The sequence below is a fragment of the Neospora caninum genome, chromosome VIII (assembly GCF_000208865.1).
Source record: "Neospora caninum Liverpool complete genome, chromosome VIII".
NCBI lineage: Eukaryota > Apicomplexa > Conoidasida > Eucoccidiorida > Sarcocystidae > Neospora > Neospora caninum.
This window is the reverse complement of record NC_018395.1, coordinates 595,895-617,856: the sequence shown is the minus strand read 5'-3', so window position 1 is coordinate 617,856 and position 21,962 is coordinate 595,895. Positions and strand designations below refer to the sequence as shown.

At 56.0% G+C, this 21,962-nt stretch overlaps 3 protein-coding genes across 3 annotated transcripts; all 3 read left to right on the top strand.

The window, feature by feature from the left end:
• Window positions 1-355: 355 nt before the first annotated feature.
• On the top strand, window positions 356-6,891 carry NCLIV_030830 (conserved hypothetical protein; the record flags this gene model as incomplete). Its single annotated transcript, XM_003883279.1, has 6 exons — window positions 356-1,443; window positions 1,975-2,911; window positions 3,369-3,441; window positions 3,784-4,485; window positions 4,769-4,880; window positions 5,208-6,891. 6 exons carry the CDS (start codon window positions 356-358, stop codon window positions 6,889-6,891), a joined length of 4,596 nt encoding a protein of 1,531 aa, XP_003883328.1.
• Window positions 6,892-9,764: 2,873 nt separating this feature from the next.
• NCLIV_030820 (conserved hypothetical protein) lies at window positions 9,765-10,697 on the top strand (the record flags this gene model as incomplete). The annotated part of the gene is made up of 2 exons (XM_003883278.1): window positions 9,765-9,866; window positions 10,371-10,697. 2 exons carry the CDS (start codon window positions 9,765-9,767, stop codon window positions 10,695-10,697), a joined length of 429 nt encoding a protein of 142 aa, XP_003883327.1.
• Window positions 10,698-13,111: 2,414 nt separating this feature from the next.
• Window positions 13,112-21,962, top strand: NCLIV_030810 (conserved hypothetical protein; the record flags this gene model as incomplete). Its single annotated transcript, XM_003883277.1, has 8 exons — window positions 13,112-13,196; window positions 14,247-14,382; window positions 14,950-15,036; window positions 15,870-19,170; window positions 19,449-19,585; window positions 20,281-20,365; window positions 21,115-21,275; window positions 21,791-21,962. 8 exons carry the CDS (start codon window positions 13,112-13,114, stop codon window positions 21,960-21,962), a joined length of 4,164 nt encoding a protein of 1,387 aa, XP_003883326.1.

The window sequence follows — 21,962 nt, the reverse complement described above, 5'->3', positions numbered from 1 at the left end:
AAAGGCCCGGACCGGTGACACGTCGCATCATGTGCGGTCGCGAACCGGACAATCGATACCTGCACGATTTTCCCTGTGTCCTTGGAGAACGAGCAGTAGCGAGAGATGACTACTCATGCTGGAGTTCCCTTATACGCCGCTGCCAATAGGATTTTTGTGAGCTTCATCACTCCGTATTTTCCATTTTTCGGAAATCTGGAGGCCTGCCATAATCGGAGGTCCGTGGCTGGATCTGCGCCAGCGTTCCATTCGTTTCTGCGAGGAGTTCGCCACTTCACGTTCTGTTCCTCCTGCAAAGAAAGGAGGGGCGGTTTCCCTATCGTCTGGCGCCTCCTCACCCTGCCTGCTCCTCACCATGACGACGCGGCAAATCCATGCCTTCGCTCAGCTTATTGATCAGCTGCCGATCGGTGTCCACGAATCAGAGGTCATTGACGGCGCTGTAGCGGATAACTCCGTCAAATCTGGGTTCACTCCCTTGGCAGACGCCCCCCATGTGCAGCATTCTGGTGGCGGCTTCGGAGCGTGTCCCTCCCACCGTGTGGTATACGGCGATGCCGCTCCCAGTCTCCGAACTGGGGAGAGTCTGACAGGCTTCGCTGGGTACGCTACGCCTTCGTGGAATGGAAAATCTGCATGCTGTTCCGCTGGGTCGTTGGGTGCATCTCCAGCCGGGGCCACGGGCTCGAATGCTCACCCTCCTGACTCGCATGGCAATTACCAGCTGGCGTACACACACAATCCGTGTATGGATGCCACGGGTGTCTATCGCGGCTGTGACCGGGACCTGAGTGGGAACCGAGTCGGAGATTGCGGCGATTCTATGTGCGGATCCAGAGCTCCTGTCTTTGATGGGAAAGGACCAGGGAACAAGAGTGCGTTTCCTAGTGACCCGGCTTCCTCTCCGTCGTCGGCTGCGTCAAGCAGCACTCAAGCGGATGTCGCGTCATACATGCCCTCTCAGCACAGGCTCCAGCAAACGGTGCGCGGTGAAGAGTACTGCAGCGCGACTTCTCACGGCAGCTCACCTGTAGCGGACGGTTCATCCACCGTCTCCATGCACCCGGTCTACCCCGGCAGAAATGACGGAGACCGCGACCACTACCGCGTGCCTGCCTACATGCCGGCGAACGCGCCTTTCAATGCCCGCGACATCGGGCCGTGTTCAGGGGGGGGGTGCACTGACTGTGCTGGTGCGTCCGCGGCCCATTCGATTTCTCAGCGGGACGGAGCGCTGCTGGGAGTCCCTTCTGGCAACGGTGACGTCGTCGATCACAACGGACTTCATGGTTGGGCTGGATCGCGAAGGCCCTCTCATAGCTCGTGGGTCGGTTCTTCAACCTGTTGTACTCCGCCCAGTGGCAGCACTGGCTTCACCGGGCATGGGGGCGACGGTTCGTCGCTCGTGTCGGCGCAGGCGGGTGTAGGCGGATTGAATTCGAGGTGGGCTGGGTCTACAGAAGCGTCTCCTTGCACTGCAGCCTTTCCTTTCGCCGTTTGCGGGAACCGGGGAAGTTGTCATGACCTAGACACGCTTCGCCGGCAGCCGTACGCCATGTGCTGTCCGGGGACTGGACAGCAAGCTTCCCATCTCCAGGCGACACAAGGCCACGATGGCTGTTGTTCGTTGAGAGGAGCGCCATGTTCCCCGTGTCCCTCTCGAGACCGGAACGCCGGAAGCGGTGCTGAAGGTCATGCCTCACTGTCGGCGAACAAAAAGCCGTGCTGTTATTCCCACTGTGGAGGAACCGCGGCCAGTATGTCCGCGCCGTCAGCCGATCCGGCACAGTCGAGTCGAAAAGGCACCTGCGGTCACTCCGGATGTCGCTGCCCGTGCGACGCGCTGCAAGGTTTCAATTCTGTTCACACCTATGGACCAGAGTCGACGGTCCATCACAGATGTGCTGGCAGTGGTGAGGACAGGCGATCCAGCGGCGCCCCTTCGGGTTTGCCTGCTTCCCTGTTGCCTCTCAGTTCACCGGGTCGCGGAGGGTCGGCGGGAGGCCCGCACCAAGGCGTCGCGGGTCTTGGGTGGACACAGCGTGTGCGGATGAGTTCTTCCCCATCCGGCGTCTCTGAGAGAGAGAAGAGACCTCAGGGCGAGGGAATCTGTGGGAACGGGAAAGATGTGGAGGGCACTCTGGCCAGCGGGGGATGCTGCACGGAGTCGGGATCGAGTTGGGCGGGAGGCAGTTTGCGGCCCGTTGCTCAGGATGCGTCTTCGGGTTTCGGGCAAGCCTCGCAGTTCGGCCAGAACCTGGGAACTTCTCTCCCTCAAGCAAGCAGAAACGCACCGATGAGTGGTCCCGACCCAGCAACAGGGGACTTCCTAGCGTCTGGCGCCGCTGCACAGAATAACGGGACACGCCGTTCTACAACTCAACACGGGTCGAGTCAAGAATGCAGCGTTTTGAACGTTGGCGTGTCCGTCTCCTCTTCTTCGGCCTCGACTTTTGAGGGCCACAGCAGCTGCGGCAGCAGTGGAAGCCAAAACGGCTCGCCACCTGACTCGCCGAGAGCGCGATCTACTCAACACGGCCGACATCAAGCAGCCGGCCGGGCGCTTGTTCACCGTCGTGTCTCGGGGGCGTCAGTGGGGGCGGGCATTCGGGGCGAAGCAACTCTGGGGCCGGCCGAGTTCTCCAAAAGTGGGCAGCACTTGCCGAGTGAGGCTTCTAAGAGTGAATCTGGCAGGCCGTATGACAAACTTGGGGGACAGTTAGGCGGCTGCGTGATCACGGAGAAAGCGGAGCGGAAGCTCGGTGTTGATGGACAAAATACCGTCGGGGGTGGCAGCGGACGCGGGGAAGCGTGCGAAGGGACCTCAAGTAAAGCCCCGGGCAGTGGCCTTTGGGGCGAACACGAGGGAGGCATTGACTCAGGCGGCGGGTCAGGACGGTCGGCGCCTTTGGTGAGTCCTCAGTGGGTCACAGAGGGAGGCGATTGGACACAGCGAGTTGCTGATGTGGGGAGAGCATGTGTGCTTTTTTGACGGAGCCAAATTTGCGTGTATCAGGGTCGCGGCCTCGTGAACGGATACGGACGTGGCAGATCCGGCACATCTCAGAGGATACTGCTTTGGCGACGAATGACCTTTTTGTAGCCTGAGGATGAGGCCGAGTGAGATGTGGTGTGTGTTATTTCTCGAGTGCTTTAGGAAAGAAGAACCTCTTTGCCGACATCCCGGTCACGTCGATAGCAGCGTCGGGTTGGGCCTCGATAAAACCACACACAGCTTTCCATATCGGTGTTCTGTGTGGAAATCGGTGCCTGTCGTGTCTGTTCGGTGTGCCGCGGCTTTATTGTCGTATTCATAGGCACAGGTTTACGCGGCTGTTTGGCTTGTGCGGTTGGGTCTGTTTTTTCAGCTAGCAGAGGAGGGCAAAGCAATCGCCGCAAACGGAGCGCGACTGTTTCCGCTCGGAAATGTGAAAGAAAGTGGTAAGCGCGCAAGAGGAGACAGTTGTTTGTGTGGCGTTTGGCGGGTGTCTCACCAGCGGAAATGCGATTTTGTCCTCCGCCGTGCTGCGAGGGGTCGGGATGGTCCGCGTGGAATGCGTTTGGACGCACCGGGTGCATTGGGCGTTGTGGGTGCTGGGGAGCTGCCCCATGCGCGTAAGGGAATTTTCCGCTGATGTCGTTGCATTTCTTCTTTGGTGTCGTAATTTTACAAGACCAAGAGAAATTCTGTTGGTGTGCGCGGTTTTGTGGCATCCTTTTGCGGACCTCCATACACCCACTCAACCGTCCCATGCGTCTCGTTGTGATTCGGTTGCAACACAGAGCATGAAGAGGTGGTTAACTTGGTCGACGCAGCGACAGGAGCAGCGCATTCCTCCCTCTGTGTAGACCGCGAAGCCCTACTGCCTTTAACCGGAGATCGACAAGTACGTGGGGCGCCCAGCGCCGATGGAGACAACGACGTTGCAATGCCCACGTCGGATGCAGACTCAAGAGGCCATGCGGAAGTTCCGAACCACGTGATAAGCGGAGGTCACTCCCAGCCCCACATGCCCGACGCCAGCGCAAACCTGTCGCGGTTAGAAACGGATCGTGTCGGAGATTGCGGCGGCACTGGGGCAGCGGGGGATAGTCGAGTGCTGAGTACGCGTAGAGGGAGTGGAGCGAGTGACAAAGGAAGTCAAAATCTTCCGACAGGGAAGGGAAACAATCTGGCCGCTGTTCAGCCGGAAAGCCCTTTGAAGCAGGGAAAAGAAGGAGGGGAAACGAGCATCTGGAGAGAGCAGGGATCGGGGCAGCCGAAGAAACACAGCGATGAGACCAACTTGGCGGGAAAGGAGCAGGGTGAGGGCCCGGAAATGGCGGGACCTGAACAAGTCCAGGAGGTGGGTGATGCCGAAAGAGCACGGCTCTCCGCAGTCATTCGAACTCTGGAAGAAGAGCTGAACAAGGTGACTGAAGAATTACGCGAGGTTGTTTGTCAACGCGAAGACGGACGGGAATTCTTCCAGAAAGCTTTCCTTGGTGAGTCCTCGTTCTCCAAAACGATAAACTTCGTTCGACCAGATTTTTCCGCGGGGCAGGGGGGGGGGAGCGGGGGGATAATGGTGATGCAAGATGCGCCCATCTCTCACGAAGCAGCGAAATAGCAGTTACACGTCCTTACTAAATAGCTGTTGAGTTGGGATCATTGCAGCGCAGCAGTGTGAATGGATATCGGAAGGAATCAGTTACATCAATCAGTGTGTGTACATGTCAATAGGGGAGCTCCCAGTATGCTGACACTCCAACTCTCCCTTGTGTGCAGATCGAAAGACCCGGTATCTTTATCGGCTTCAAGAAATCCGTCCTTTTCTGGGAGCGTCGTTCGACGATATCGTTCGAGCGGTAACGGCGTGCCGGACAGTTGGCCAGCTAAGGTGAGAGGATTCTGGTGTCTGTCATAGGGTCCGTGAGTTGTTTTTGTGCGCCCCTCAGTTAAACCATGCTTAGTGTCTCTCGGTTTCCAGCGGGGATAGATTGGGAAAGGTTTTTTGGCAGTGGGTCTATTCTCGTCGCACTTTGAAGGTCTTCTGTTTTGTTTATTATGTCAAGTCCGTTTCGTGCATGGGGCGACTCAGGCTGCGGCGTATGCTTTTCGTGGTGCATCGGTAGCCGTTGTGTGTTTTTGCTGCCTAGTTCTAGAACAACAGCTGAGGTTGTATTGCGCTGCGCGTGGTGTACGATTTGTCGTTCCTTTGGTGCAGCACGTGGGTCCTCGCCTTCGACTTCGCCGGCGCCGCTGTGGCGCCCGCTGCTGACGTCGCGTCTCGTGTTCTTGAAGTTTTCAACTCCGGCGCCGCTGCTCCCCTGCACGTCGCAGTGGATAGGCGCCGATCGGTCCCTCAGTTGTTTCGCTCCGGGTCGTGCGGGGTGCTCGACTGGGACACAGGTCGTCAGTTCGGCACAGGGATGCGTTGGAGAAACGCTCTCTCGTCCTCCCCGGCAGGTTCCCCTTCTAGTCGAACATCGTGCGTGCGCGGCGCAGGCGCAACTTCTGTTGGTAGACACGCCGACACATCGGACAACCTCCTAGGGTTCCGGTCGTGTACAAGTCGGAGTTTGTGTCCTGATCCGAGTTCCTTCACTCTTCGAGCACCTTCTCTGCATGCAGAATCTCACTTGCTTCCCTTCCCTTCGGTACCTGGCGACGAGGCTGCGTGCGGCGTTAGCAGAGTGTCGGACAGCCCATTGGGTGTCCAAGCAGAGCGATCAGCTGGAGAGATGATTCGGAATGCAATGAGGACTCGGGTGCACGAGACGAACGGCATCGCTAGTCATCTCCTCGCGTCGGGGGATGCAGGGGCTCGTCACCTCACACAGCCTCCTCGGGCGCGTCTCTGTAGCTTAGGAGATAGTGTGGGCGAAGAAGAAGATGGTCTTCATCATAGATTCCACCCATCCCTCGGTGCAAGCAGCCCTATGGACGTTTTTTCACGTCCGGGAGGCCTTGTAGACAGCATTCATAAAGGTCTTTCACCCCGAACCTCAAGCATTGACGATCCGGTTTCTGGCCGCGCGGCGGGTTCGTCAAGCACGCTGTATGTACCCTTTATAGGGTTCGAATGTGGTCGTAGTAGCAGCCCCGCGTCGGCCTCTCGTTCCGGCGCCGAAGGTGATCAGGTCTTCTGGCCGTCTGCAACCAGTGCACCAAGAGCAGAGGCTGGGGCAGGGGCTAACTCCGCAAGGGAGGACGCACCTAGCCTTGCCTGCCTGGGTGGAGAGGATGCGCGAGCCGGGACTGGTTCCAGTGAAGACAGCAGGGGAGGTGGGGCGACTGGAGGCGAGCGGGCACCGATGGCTGTGTGCGGAGCGTCGGAGAAAGGCACCAAGAAGCAAGCAGGGGATGGAGGTGGAAATGCGGCGGGGTTTTCGCAGGGAGCTGCAGAAGAAGGATCGGAGGTGGATGATGCGACGGCGCCTGGGAGCCCTCTGTTCGAGAAGGGAAGCAGGACAGATGGGGCTTCAATCGAAATGGATGTGTGTTCAAATCAGCATAATCAGAACGACGCGGACGCTTCAGGATCGCCGTGCGACACATGTGAGGAGCTATCAGGTGCCTGGCCTGCAGGCGACGGGACCTCGTTCGATGGGAAGTCAGCACACAATTCGGAAGGAAACAGAGATTTTAGGTGCGCTGGACCAAGTGGAGAAACAGAAGGTGTCGCGGGAATGGGAGACACTTCAGACGCAGTAGGCTCTGTGAACATGTGCTTTGTTCCCTTTCCCCAGTTAAACAACTGCGCGGGTCAGGGTGGCCAGTTCCTGAACTCAACGGCGGGTTTGAATGGTGCAGAATCGAACATTTTCGGTAGTCAGATGGGGCAACTGGATTGGGGCCACGGGTCGTATCGGCTACAAAAATTGATTGCCAGCCAGCAGCTGAGATGAGGGCTGCCACTACCAGACGTGAGTGATGGTGGTTCCAGCGGATGCGCACGGCATGACGGCAGAATCTTCTGGTTAGGTGCGCTTGTTCAAGATAACGAGCGCGGATCGCAAAGGGATGTAGTGAAGATAATGTCTATGCACAGTGTCTCTCTAGAAACAATTTGAAAGGGAAACTGTTGGAGAAGGACGCAGCCTCGTCGTGTTACGTGTCTCGGACATGACCGGGGGCTGGAAATGTCGGAGTTACAGTCAGTTGTGGAAAAGCGTAGGTGAAGTTCATTTTAGGATATCTGACTTACGCCTCATTTGCTGGAAGTCCCGCATTTTTTTGAGTACGTCACCTGGGCTGCTTGTCTTCCGTGTGAGCGGCATCTGTCTGTGGCTGCATTTCGGTACACCACTAGGAAGCAGTAGCAATGCAGAACTGAAGGCAGTATACGCGTTTGAGAAAATGAGGAAGAAGCGGTATTGTGTCCCGAATTTCGGTCAGTTCATTCCTTTTAACGTGGTTCACCAGTGTCGTTCATAATCCAAGTCGTTCCTTCGCCCCTTCGGGTGTTAGTGGATCCATGTCTGCATTTCCCTGCATCGGGTGTTGTATGTGGCGATCTGTGTGAATGTCCGATTATGTAGGACAGCTTGAAAGAGATCGTTGTTGGTGGGTGATACAGCGGGCATGGCTGGTTCCTGGTACCATGTCGTGTACCTCCTCGTAGCAACAGATTCTAATGCAGTGTAATTGGGACTTACCCGTGTTATGCACCCAACGAGAGAATACAAGTGGGGGAAGTGATTCTGTTCTGCTGCTAGGATGAGTACTACAATAAACTGTGGGAGGCTTTTCAAGAGTCAAATGTGTAGAGGAAAGGACATCGTGAGTTGCAGCCTTTCGTAGGCCACTCCAGCTTTGGTAGTTTGACGATTTGCAGGTGCGTGAATTTCTGAAGGCGGTGGGGTTAAACGTCTTTCCCCGTTTTCAAACCCTTTATGAGTGATCAAGAAAACTCGTGAAGGCGTGGCTCCGGTAGGAGATATCCGAGAACGAGTCAGCTCGCATTCATCCGTTGCATGGCAGGAAAATCGATCGGTGCTCACGATCGGGAAACGTGCCGTTGGTTTTAGCCGTTAGTGCCTCCCTCAAATTGCGGCAGTGATTCATTCGGATGAAACGACGCATACGCCTGAAAGCCATACACACTCAAGTCACGTACCCCCCAAAATAGCGCTTCTTCGCTATGTATGATGCCGTCGCGGCGTTTGAGCCATACGCGGGGTAAGGCTGCATATCGTAGACAGCTATAGCTCAGAATCGCCTGCGAAGTAGCTGAAGGGATTGCCCCACTGGTGAAGCATACGCTACGAATTTATCACTGGTGGTATAAATTGCAGCGTACTTCAGAGAGCGAACAACAGGGGGCGCAGGCCGATATCGTGAAAACTCAGACTCTAAAAATGGTCCGCGATCGTAGGTCAGCATTCGTGGTGCGATCTGTTGGGGTGGTGGCCGCCAGAACAGGTATCGTATGAAGTGTTCGCGAGGCTGCGTCTCGGCCGTTTTTGTGACCCGTGAAGAAAACCCGAGCCACCTCGGATAGTCCAGTGAAGTTGAGGCCGCACAACGTGGACCCGATTGTATGCAATCACAAAACACGCAACATGGCTACAAACGTAGGACGCAGTGAATGCAAACAGATTGCTGGTCTTGTCCTTGCAAGTTACACTGAATACCAGACGATAAGGTTTAGCAGCATCTGCTGATTCAAGCACTAAACCCTGGATTGCACATGCCGATGAGTATGCATTACGATACTTAAGTGCACTGAGTTGCTGGCACTTTGTTGCGTTTAAATCATAGCTGCTGAGTAACATCCTTGAACATGACCCTGCACGGGTGTGTCACTCTGCTACGGAATGTTTGGTGTCACTGCATGACAGGACAGTACAGCAAATGGACAGCTTAAATAAAGATCGGCGGTGCCTGTTTCCCATGTACGAGCCATCGAACACGGGGGCAGGTACGAAACACGTGCAGCACCCTGTCAGCGTCGCCTGATGCTACCGTTGGGAGGCCGAAACACTGTCTTCGCGGGGTGGCGTGCTATAATGGTCGACCTAAGCAAAGGAGAATGCCGTACTGTTCCCTGCTGGAAAACTGAGTTCACGATGTGGCAACTGCCATGGAACTACATGTGACAAACCAGGTGACAAAGGACCCGGATGCAGGCAACGTTGCTCCTGCACACGAGCGGGATGGTCATCTGACAAGCACTACGCACGTGCGGAGGGATGAAGTAGCGGTGCCATTTGACAACTCGTCCGTGAGTCAAGCAGTTTTCCACCTACGCAAAGACGGTTGACCCCGAACGCTCGAGAAAGTAAATTTCTTAAAAGGACAGCGACGCGGTATACAGCTGAATTGTTTAAAGGGGGTTCGTTTAAGGGGGGGTACCCGGCGACGGTACCAGGAGGTAGCCAGAGCTGTACGCCTCATCGCTTGCTAGACGACACCGTTGGAGACTCGCTTCACAGACATAGGCACACACGAATCCATCCCCAAATAACCAATTCATAACGTGATGTTGTACGGCCGCCGCCCCCCGTCGCCCCCCCGTCTCTAGGTTACGCCTCTCTATGTCTCGCGTGCGCGTCTCGAGAATCGCTATTCGCGTTCACCAGCGTCGCAGTTCCCCCGCTCGTGAGAATGATGGCTGTAGTCGGTGGCGTGCTACTCTCAGAATATTCCCCAATAGTGACTAGGATCAACATCTACTAGGTATATCGTGCACGTAGCTTCCGTGAACTCGAACAGATTTCAACGTTTGGCAACGAGTGAGAGATTCATTAGCTTTCCTTAAAACAGCGTCTAGTACGACATGGAGCCACGCGCCGCTGATGTTGTGTATGCTAGAGGGTTCAAGTTCACAGACCCTGCCACAAGATGTTTCATTCTCAACATTGCCCCCGGCGTTTCTGAGGTACATCGACAGACGATCCTCGCTTTTATTTTCCTTTGACCGTGAAAAACAGCAGTCTCTGTCTAAATGGCAACAATGAGGAGGCATATGGAAGGAGAAACGCGATTTTTAGTCACTAACGAGCGGCGCTGTTACTCTGCAGCACATCATTTCCTAGTGACGTTCATATCTGACTTTTGATGACACTGCTTTTCTTCTGACGCAAGGTATAGGACTGAGTACGTGAAAGCCTCCACAGTGGCAATTGTCTCCGGCTTTGAGAGCGTCGCCTGTTCCTCCTGTTAGTGCCTACCCTTATAAACAGTCTTTGAATCTTGGCGTGGAAGGGAAAGAAACCTCTCAAGCTTTTCTCGTCTGAATTACAGCAAACACAGACCTTGTGTGTTGACGTGATATTCATGCACTACTCCCGAGTCTTTTGCAATAGTGTGGGAAGGCTAGTAAGGAAGTCAAAAACATGGGAGTATCACTTTGTTGAGCGCTTGATGTTTGTTGTATTTGCAGATGCAGCTTGAAAAGCAATTGAACAAGTTTGGGCTTGTCCAGGTTTACACCTACCAACCGGCGACGCTGAAATTCCCAGGCTGGGCCTGGGTAGGTTATTACAATCGACAAGGGGTGAACAATCTACTCAACATGTCAGCAGCCATGCAAAAGGTAACTGCGGAACAGACGTTTAAGGTGACAAGCGAAACGCCCCGGGACATGTTTGACAAGCTCCAACATGACGTGGATACCGTTGAAACTTCGACGACACGGGTGGACACAGAACCTGAAGCTTTTGAACAGCATCCAGAGAAGCAGACTGCCGAAGAGGAGCAGGGGCCGTGATGCATGCCATTTTCCTGGGCAGTCGCACTTTTCTCTTCTTTCCAGCATTTCCAGCTGTTTGTTTATGTCTAATTACACATGCCTGCCCCCAATTCAAGACAGACATTCCGCAGTTACAGTCGATTAGTAAAGAATGAGTTTTTCATACGGTTTAATTCGACCGTTTTATGAGCCCCGTGACCGTCTTTCATCTGCAGACCAGGTGCGGAATTTTCGTTTTTGTGTTTGGGATACCGGCGATTGCCAGTCAGGTTAATGCGCAGAAGGCATTCCTGTCCAGCACAAACATTTTTTGGAATTCTCCTGTTTTGATACATGTTGCCACGTTCGACGGGACAAAGTGGGACTACCAGCGTACCCGGGTGACAGGACAGAACGGGTACTCGGTGACAGCAGGCTGGCCTGTTTTGCCAGTGAAGCGTGTGACTTATTCCGAGGACATTAACGCTTCTGCACTTGCTGCGCCACACAAACAGCGGCAGTCATAGTAGCGAACAGTATCTTTTGAGCTAGCACCTCCGGAGGTGATGATGGTCCTACGCTCACCTCCCGAGTTGCTCGGAATCCGTTTGCGCCTAGTGTGGTTCAGACGACCGAAGACTGAGACCATTGTTGACAAATATGCGCATCGCTGGAGTTGCCTACCCGTTCCCACACTACAGCAGACCATCTAACCCTCACTGCTTACTGCGGGGTTATTGCCATGTTCGTCATACCGTTAGCACCCCCAAACGCTACCGAGAAGAGAGCAACACTACGCTTCTTCACGTCCTTCTTCCCTGTACAGCTGACACCCAGGATGACACTCTATCGCTTTAAATGGATAATGGAACCCCCGGAAACCAACGATACCGCTGAAACACGTTAGAAAAACGGCGTAGAAGTGTCTACACTGCCTCGTAGTATCCCGTCAATCTCGGCTTAGCGTCAGTTCGATTATGCTTTCTCCGCTGGGAACTGAATTTTCGCCAATCGTCGAGGGGATTACCAGCCGTAAATCTGTTTTTTGCCTCTAGTTTTGGGCCAGTCAAATATGAAATTCTGGTGGCCGCAAACATCCAGGAGAAATTAGACCACCATTTGTTGCCAGGAGAGGTGAACAGTAAGCAGCCACCACGTCCAGCTGAGGCATCGCTACACGTTGAGGCTTTGCTTTTGCTAAGTCAGGGGCAGGGACGACGCAGTCTCTTCAAGCGTTGTTTTCCGTGTGTAATCCTCGAAAAAGGCCCTTGAATGATGTAAGTCGTATGCAGCCGATGAACTCACTACACGCTGCTAAAGGTACCAGCGACGACGGTACGACAGCCCGTAAGAGATTTTCCAAAAAGAAGGTTTCAATTGTGTTTGTTGACTGGCGAAATCCTTGATCATTGTGGTAAAAGTTGTCGGAGTCTCGAAGAAGGAAGTTTTGAGGGACCGAATCACTAGCCTCCTGTGGAATGGTTTCCGGCTCTGCATGCACACCGTCGAGGTTCGTCCTGACCAGCCACGTCGTCTTGGGGCTCCTTTTGTTCCAAGAACGAAAAAAAGGTGGAGCTTCCGTCATTTTCCCCACCAGATCTGCACACAGATCGTCCAGAAAACTGGAAAGACAGTATTAGAAGGGAAACACACTTTTCGACTCGCACAGTGTTGTTCTGTCGGTTCTTCAGCACCGCCCCCAAGGTGTGTCCTTACAGGATCTTTTGAAAACCGCAGCCTCTTTCTTGGAGATACCAGAAGAAGCCACCCATTCATTTCGGCAGGCTGAACATCTCCACATTGTCGCGATCCTTGTCGTTTCCATTGTTGTTTCCAATACGCTTCTGCTAGATGTCTACCACACACCGCGTTTGTGGTTTCAAAACCCTTTCGAGTCCCGCTCATTTTGCCTCTCACCGTTGTGTTCCTGCGGTCAAATTCCTGACGTGCATGCGCTCTCCCGACGCTGTATCCACTCGCCCAAGTGTCGATTTTCCCCGATCTCCCGCCACAGAAAGCTCCTGTGTAGTTCGTTAGCACCTTCTCCGCATCTACATGGAAACTGCCGACTTTAGGATGCCGAGTTGCGTTCCCGCGGAGGACCGAGCGACTTCTCCTTTGTTTCTGTTTCAGACAACACTACACATTGGAGTAGGGGAACTCAAGCTGCCGTGCTCTTGGCAGAGTTCGTTCCCCCAGCAGTTTCTGTCTTGTCCTTGAAGGCGGTTCTACGGACCCGAGACGCCGCTGGCATCCTCTTCTCTGCACCCGTGTGTTCAGTGTTTCTCGCCAAAAAGTCGCTACCACTCATCGCTCTAAATCTCTCCTTTTCTGCTTTTGGTGCCTCCGCTCGCGCAGCTTCGCTGTCGCCATCTTGTCTCGCGCAAACCTATCCATGGTCTCCAAGGGTGTTTGAGCCGGCACTGCGATGCCGCTCGCGGGTGAAAGGCAGCATGTCACGGTGCATCGCGGATTGCCGAGAGTTTGTTGACTACCATGGATCTCTGCTGGCCAGTCGAGACGCGACGCTTATCGCAGGTGAGACACGTGCTGTCCGCTAGTTCACCCTTTGCGCGTTTCAGGCCGCTTCGCTCTCTTCTTCAGCTACCTTGGCCCCCAGAAGGCTTCCGCAGTTCCTCAAACGCACTCCGCCCCGTTTTCTCGCTGTCCTCCCGTTCCTGTCTCCTCTCGGTGTTATCTGTGCTCTGGGCCTCTCTTCTCTCGGTGTCCCTCGCGTTCTGTTCTTGCTCGCTTGTCCTCGGGCCCCTGTTGTTGCCCCTGACACGCGGGTCTCGACTACCCGAAAATACTGCTTCAAACACTTCTGTCATGCATTTCCTTTGCGTTTTTGCAAGTCTTTTCTCTTCTTCACTCCTGGCTTCTCGCTTCGACGGCGGAAGGATCTGCTTCCCGTCGCGCCTCCTTCTGCCGTTTCCTGTCACCGTTCGCTCTCTCCGCTTGGGTCGACGGGCCATCTGTCTCCGCCCTGCGACCGAAGACGCCGGAAACCCATTTCCCTTTTTGTTCAACCGCGCCCTACGCGTTTGCTGTCTCGCTGACGCAGTGAAGACTGCTCGTCCTCTAACAAAATTGACGACTTTGCTGCGTTGTCTTTCTCGAAGCTACAGGCTTCCCTAGTCGAGTCTTGGGACTCTTCCTTCGTTTCCTCGCGTTCCGTCGTTCCCTCTCCCGTCCCCTCGGCGTTGACACTGCTGTGCCTTTTCTTCGGCGAACCTTTCCGTGTCTCCCTTGGCAGCTGGGCCCTCCGATTTCTGAAGGCGAACCTGCACGTCTTCAGTGTGCAGCGCCTTCACTCTCTCTTCTCTGTTGCGTTCTTTCCGGGAGTTCCCCCTTCTCTCGGCGTAGGCTATTCTGCGACCGCACTCTTCCTTAACCTCGTGCTCTCTGGCTCCTTTACAGTTCTTTTCCTTTCCAGACGCATTTCCGACGGGGCAAGACTCCGCGATCTCCGGTGCGGAGGCAGCGCCGAGACACGGCCCCCCTCTCGTCGACGTGACGCGAATGTGCACTGCTTGCTCTTGAGGCTTTTCTCTCCGTTTTGTCTTGCGTTCGCCGTTCCCTGAGCAGGAGACTTCGATGGCTTAGGACCTCCCGATCTGTGTTGCCTGGAAAAAGTTCAGAAAGACAGGAGTTTGGCGACGTTCTTCGGGTCGTCTTCCCACGATGACGCGCCCCGCACGAGCGAGGCGGTGCTCTTTTGCCAGTAAGCAAGTGAACCCCAGTACCCTTCTCGTTTTCTGTGCAGTTTCGCTCTTCGTTCTCGCCGTTTGTCCTCCCGTTTCATCCTGTCCCCGGCTGCGTTGTTTCTCGGGGCGTTTCGGCGCTGCGTCTTCCTTGTTTCACGCGCAAGACCACGGAGGAAGGGAGACACCGAGCACCAGGAGGAAGGGAGCAGAGGAGCTCTGCGATCTGTTTCGATTCGTTTTTCGCGGACTTGCCACAGTAACGAAGGCGTATCGGGCGCAGACCTCTGATCGGGAGGTGTGCGAAATGCTGTCTCTGAGACGCATAGAAGTCAGCCGAGACAGACAGCCGGAGAACCCGACGAGGCGCGTGCTGATGTGAAGACACGGGGGAGTCGAAAAGAGGGGGAAACCGAGGGAGCGACATGCGAGAGAAAATTTGAGCGCGCGCTTCAGAGAGTCAGGGAGAGACAACGGGCACACGCGTGCGGAGAGAACGAGACAGGCCAGGGAGCATGCGAAAGCGAAAAGATAGGGGACGGTGAAATCAGATGCCTGCTCATTCTTGCCTACCTGTGCCTTTGTAGCTATGTCCTCGGCCTCGAAACGTCTCAGCCCGCCGCCCTCGCGGCCTACATCTACGGCCAAGTGGCGAAACAGGAATCAGAGACGAGGTAGGTGTGCGATCAGGAATCGCCCGCCTTGGATGCCAGTCTCCCTTGTCACCTAAAAAAAGGTCTGCATGTCGGCATGCGCGTCTCGCACGGTGGAAAAGGAGTAGCGGCGAAGCAGGAGAGAAAACACACTGCATGCAGGAGAGGCAGGATGACACGTCTCCATGTTGAGTCGGGAGGCCAGCTGGCGACAAGCCTCTTCCTCTTCTCTCCCGCTGTGTCTGTGCGTGGGTAGCGATCTCGTCTGCCGTGGGCTTGGCGCCTGGGAGGAATGTGAACGCGACTCCGGCCGCGGAGATACGAGGATGTGCCTCACCCCTCTCTGATTCGGGAGTCCTTCACCGTGTTTTTCTTCGGCGAGACTGACACAGCTGAGGAGACAGACGCATGCGTGGCGTCAGTGCGTCTCCAAGACTCTCTGAGAGCTGGGGCCGCGAATTCATAAGAGAGTGACGCGGGGAGCCTTTTTGTGCAAAGCGTTTTCTCGTGACTCGGCGTTCTCGCCCTGGGTCGGTCGAGAGGCGGCGCTGTGCTTCGCAGGAATAGGTGTGTCGACACTCTCGGGGAGACCGCGCGGGAGAAAGAACCGACACAGACACTTTTATGCGTCCTCGCCCCTCGGCTGAGGGCCCCATGCGGGGAACTGCCGTCTCGCGTTTGGGAACTGCCGAGATCAGGAGCTCCAAGCTTTGGGTGGGGGGTTTTCCTGGCCGTGCGTCGGACCCGCTTCGCGCGGGGCTTGGTACGGGAAATCCTACCCGGGACGGCGGGGTGCGTCCTCGCGTGGAAACTTCGCATGCGCGCCTGGTGCTTTTTGCCTTTCCCTGCTTCAGCTGGTTCGGCCGCAAGTGGCAAATCCTCGGCGGGGTCTACTGTACCTTTGACGTCTTCCACCAAGTGGACCTTCGCGTGGAAGTCCGCCTGCCGTCTAGCGCCGGCTCGAAGTCGCGCTTCCTGTTCGCGTCGCCGCCTTTTGCTTCGCCTGCCTTGCCTGGCGCCTTGCCAGGCCCTGGCGCTTCGGGCACCGTCTTCTGCTACGCGTTCCCTTCCGCGCCGCTGCACGTCCCGCCGCTTCTCCCGCATGCAGGCTTCGCGGGGCATTCGAGCATCGGCGACGCCTCCGCGGTGACTTCGGCGCCTGCGAACGCGCTCTCGCCGCCGGCTTCTATTCTGGCGCGGCGGCAGCATGTGCGCGACGTGCGAGACTTGCCGCACACTGCGTGGGAGACGGCGCTGCTGTCTTCGATGCTGCGGGCGGAAGTGCCCCCCCGCATTCACCCGTCTCGCTGTCTGGTGGTGTTTCCCGTGTTCGACAAACCGGGGAGAAGCCGAGAGTTCGTGGAGCTGGCGAGCCGCTTCTTTGCTTCCGGAGACGACCTCGGCCTGCTGCCGTCGATCGGCCAGGGCACGAACGCCCTGTGCGAAGTCCTAGCTCGCCACGTGCTCCGGACCTTTTCCTCGCTCCCAAAGATCGTCGAGACGCTCTCGTCCCTGCATGCGCTCTCCCCTCTCATTCACTTGCACGTCGCCCGCGCCTACAGTCGGAGGAAAATGCTGCCGCACGCGCTGACCATCGCCATTCGCAGTCTTCGGTCTTTCCCTGAGGAGGCCTGCTTCCTGCGGTACCAAGCGAAGGTTCTGCTCACAAAGGGAGACGAAGAACGGAAGGAGACAGGCGAACCTGGCGGCGAAGCACGTGGCGAACGCGACCGCAGGAAGAGCGACAGAGACGGGAGGGACGGCGGGAAGAAAGCAGGGCGGGAGGATGTGGAGACATACCCCACACGGCTGCCACCGCCCCACCTCTGGCCTAACCGGGCGGCTCCCGAAACCCCTTTTTTCTCGCCGTCTTCAGCCTCGCTCTCTCGCTTCTCCGTCTCTTCGTCTCTGCCGCGGCTTCCCGCGAGACTGGACCCTGGAGCTCGGGCGCTCTGGGGCCACCTGGCCGTTCGTGCAGCCGAGCATGCAGTGTCGCTGTCGCCGACTCTTTTTCCGTTTTGGATGACTTTGGCGCGTGCGCTGGTTTTTTGCGGAGACTACGCCCGTGCTCTCCTCGTCCTCAACGCTGCGCCCTATGTGCCTCTGTCGCTGCCTCTCTACACCAAGGGTATGTCTCCTGACGTGCACCAGTACGAAACGACTGAGCCGCCGCAGCAGCGCTCAGGCTGCTTCTCGCACCTTCTTCTCCCGCCCTGCGACGACGATTTCTGGTTTCTTTCTTCCCCGGTGTCGGATTCCTCCGGCTTGGGCAAGACGGCCCCGCTGCGGCTCTCAGAAGGCGATGAAGAGAACGGCGGAGGCGCGGCAGAGCACGCGCACCGCGACAGCGATCTCGGGGCGTACGTGTCTGCCCTGACGTTTCTCTGGGCGGACCTCGACGAGGTAGACCCCGAGAAGAGGAGACACTCCAGCAGCGGAGGCGAAGGCGAGCCTCCGGGGCAGTCTCTTCAGTCTGGCGGGGCGCGGCCGAGGCAAGTCAGTCCGTCTCCTGTCGCTTTTGGAAGTCGCCGCGGAAACGAGGAAGAGCGCGTGGATCTAGCAGGTTCCGGGTCTTCCGCCGGAAAAGACAGTGGAGAGAGACGGAAGCCCGCGGGTGGTTGGGGCGGTGAGAGCCAAAGGCTTGGGAGCGCAGGCTGGCGGGAAGGTGAAGGCGAGCATGCAGCGGGGACGTTGACTGCACTTGCAGTTTCTGAAGGTGACGAGCGCTGGCTCGAAGGTGCACGGGACTCTCCGGACAGGAAACGAGAGGCTCGAGAACGCCCTGCTTCGTTCGCTTCGCGAGAGAGACGTGGCGGTTGTGAGGACTTGTGTGCTTTTCCAGGGCGAGAAGGACATCCTTCATCGTCTCCCTCTTTTGACCAGCGTACTTCCGCGTCTCCATGCGAGGGAAGACATCCCAGAGAGAAAGGAGACAGCCGACTTCCACTCGCTGATGCTCCTCACCCGCCTCTCTCGTCTTTTGCTGCGTTTTCACCTTCACCTTCGCGTGGATCAAGACGTGGCACGAAGGATGCCGTTCGCGCCCTGACGACGGGAGAGCAGGCTCGACCGGCTCTCGCTAGCCAAGACTCCGCCCTCAGCCGACCGCTTGCGCCTCGGTCGGCTAGCCAGCTGCGCGTGTCTGCGCCGCTGATGGCTGGCTTTGCGACCTCGTCTTCTCTCGAGAGGCTGACTGTCAGTCTCAACTCCGCGAAGGGGGGGCGGTTAGACTACTTTGAACGGAAGGCGTTCAAGCTCCTGTCGAAGATCCAGCGCGACATTTCCCTGGACCTTCTTCTCGCTCTCCATTCGCGTCTCTTCTCCCCTCTGCGACCGCTTCCGCGTCACCTCAGCTGGGCCCTCACGCCTTCGCCCTTCCCTCTGTCTACTCATGCAAGACAAGGTGGAGAGAGAGAAAGAGAGGAAGGAGAGAGCGACGCTGAAGGGGAGACGCGTTTCCGCGCTGGGGCATGCGATGGCGACAGTGGAGAGTCGAGGAAGCACGGAGAGAGAGACGACTTGCGAGGCGATCGCTGGGCTTCTGCTGCGGGTTGTGGCGCCGAGGCCGAATCAGAAAACAGAGCATCTCGAGCCTCAGAGTGTGACGGTGAGGTGTGCGCCGCCCGCGCTTCTTTTGACCAAGCCGCGGTGGATTTGCCTGTCATGAGGAACGGAAGTAGCCGCGCTTCCGCTTCATCCCCGTCTCACCCGTCCTCTCCTGCAGCTTCTTTCGGAGAAGCAGCGAGCCGGCCTGACGACGGCGGCCTGCCGCAGCCTTCGCGAAGCCTCGACTCAGTCGGGGACGGAGAAAGGAATCTTCCAGAAACCCCTTCTCTCAGCCCAACTTGTTCCTCTGCTTCGCGTGCCAACTTATCGGCTGCCTCTCTACGTGTCTCCTCGGCTGCGTCTGTTGGGGAAGGAGAGGGCGCCGTGCGAAGAAGTGAGGAAGAAGCGAGAGAGGCGGTCCAGGAAGCAACCGGCTGGCCTCAAGAGAGAAGGCAGGCGACAGAGAAGAGCGAGAGAACAACGGAGCACGTTCGAGAAGACGGAGAAGAAAAGGTGAATGCACTACGGTCGTGGCTTGACGCACAGGCGCCGCTGCTGCCCGAGTCGCTTTTGAGGCCTCAGTCGAAAATGCTGGAGAAAGTAATGCAAGTGAGTCTGTGGAAAGGGGACAGAAAAGAAGAGGCGCGCGCACCATGACCCATTTCTCTGCATGCGTGCCTTGGACTCAAATGGTTCGTCCGACTTCACTTCTTCACGAGCAGGCTGCTTTGAGTCACACATGCAACGCGTAAGAGGAGGACGAATCCCTCTTTCTCGTCGCCTTTTCTCGGCTGCTCGGGTTTCTGCTTTCTTTCGTGTCCCCACTCTGTCTCCATTTCCCTCGCCTCTCCTTCCGATTCGACGCGTCTGTCTGGGCACATGCGCAGGCTCTGGAGAGTGACGCGCATCTCTACGCGCAGTTGCAAGGACATGAAGAGGAGCTTCGTCTCCTCTCCCAGTTAACTGCGTCTGAGGCCAACAACCGGAGCCTTGTGGAGAAGGCGGGGAGTTTTCTAGTTACCAGGTGAGGTGACTTGAGAGCCGGAGAAGGCGACGCAGAGACACAAAAAGAGAAGAGAGACCAAGAGACGCTCCTTTTCCACGTTTGCCGTCAAGGCGCATACCGGCGTCCCTGACGGGGCTTACGGTGTGGAAAACACTGCTAGGGCAACTGGAGAGAAAGACTTGCACGGCAGCACACGAGAAAACGCAAAATGCAGAGAAAAGGCATAGGAATCGAAGGAGGCCAGCTGTTCGTGCACATCTATTTTGTCAATACATTCTGCCCGTCTACGCGTCTGCCGAAAGGGGAAGAAAGAGGCGAACGAAAACAAGGTTGAAGTGCGCGGGACGAGCTGAAGAAACAGAGGGCCAAAGGTGTGCCTCGATGCACACGCGCCTGTTCAGCCAGAGACGCTTTGGAGGCCGCATTCTAACAAGATACTGGGGAGGAAGCCGTCGAGAAAGCAGATCGCGACGGGAATGGCTCGACCATCACGTGCGCAACTCCAAGAGACTCTTTCCTGGACCGGCGTGCAGTGTGCGAGTGTGTGCAGCAGCCCTCTTCCCCTGCGTTTGCCGGCAGAAAACGAAAAAAGATGGAGAAGATGCACGTAGGTGTCCAGAAAGGTCGATGCTTTTGTGTGCGAGAACGTGTCCAGAGAGAGATACGCCAGGTTTTGCCTATTTGCATGCAATTCTTGTCGCGTTTTCGTGCAGGGGCTCTCTGTGTTGTCGGCTGGGCGACTGGCGCGGGATGTGCGTGTCCTACGGCCTGGCACTGCGACTGGGCCTCTCTTGCAAGGTAAGGAAGTTTCGGTGACTCTCGAATCTCTTGAGCACTTGCTGCTGTCCAGATGCCTGTTTTGCTCAGGTGAAGAGAAAACGGCGATGCCGCTATACTTGCTCTTCCAATGAATTTCGACAAAGACAAGACACGACATCTATGTCCCTTTCTATGCATCTCTGTCTGTCTCCCCATGTCTCTACCTTTCTCTATTTATCGGTATCTAACTGTCTATGCCTCTGTACCTATTTCTCTATGCATATATATATATATATATATACATATCTAGATACGTAGATGTATATATATTTGTTTACGTGTCGGCGCACGAGAGTTCGGTACGTGGCGTATTGTGGAGTCGTGTATCTCTGTGTGCATGGAATGCGGGTGACTGTTCTGTTTGCGGCTCGAAAGCGCGAGCCTACATATTTATGTTTTCAGGTGACTGAAGAGGGGTAGCGACGCCAGTGGGCTAGGGTTTCCTTTTCTCCAGTTACGGGGTCACCAGTGAAGCGTGATGTCTATCCAATCTCCTGGTCCCTGGGTGGGTTTGTGTCTCCTCTTCTTATTTCCGGTTTTTCGCCGGACTAAGGGGAGACCGCGAGTGAGGTTGTGCTACGCTGTCTCTAGGTTTCTCGCTTGGTCGTCGGCGCCTCGTTTTCTCTCCCCCTCCTTTTGCCTTTTTTCTTTTTCTCGCGTTCCTTCTTTTTGTCCTGCCTCTTTTCCGCGTTTCATTTCCTTTCCCTTCTTTTGTCGTGGACTGGCAGGCAAGCTGCGAGTTGTTGCATTTCTTCGTGCGCCGCGAAGCCGCTGTGGCCGCACTCAACGTGGCCTGCGTGACCTGCCAGCACTTAAAGCGTCTCTGCGGCGAAGATTTCCCTTCCCTTCCTCTCTGGGTTTCAGGCGCTCTCGCCAAGCTTGTCGATCGGTAGGCGGTTTCGACGGCCTTTTCTCCGTCAAATTCAGGTCTATGTGCTTTGCAAAAGACCAAACTCGAGTTCCATATGCGCATATACACAGGTATATATATGTATAGTTCGAAGTGAAACTGCGTGGGGGAAGCCGACTCGAAATGTTTAGTTCCGATCATGCAAGTGAGCAAACATACACATATATACATAGATGTATATACATGTGTATGTCGGTATATATATATATATATATATATTGACGTGTACGTGTGTAGAAAGAGAGATAGATGTGCATATCGCAGAGGTGGGCGTTGCCGGCTCTCCTCTTTGTGTCCGCGAATTTTTCATGTATGCATGCATGCACGGAGCCTCTAAGTAGGTACGAAGCTGTCAGCGTTCTCTGGTACTGGCTGCTTGTCTGTTTTTCGTCGCCGCACTCCTGGCCCACCCGGCCGTGTCGTTTCTGTCTCTTTTTCGTCTGCTCGTTTCTTCCAGAGCTGGCATTGAAGTCGTCCATGTGAGCTTTTCCCAGGTGCCGAGATGTGCTCGGCATCCGGCTGTCGAGAGTTTTCTTGAATCGCGAAGACGCGCTCAGGCTCCCCATTCGGCGCCCTTTCCCTGAGAACCTGGGAAGGAAGAGAATCAACCCCGAGGCGCCGCAAGCGATCCGAATGACCACGAAGAAGGCCCAAAGTCCCACCTGA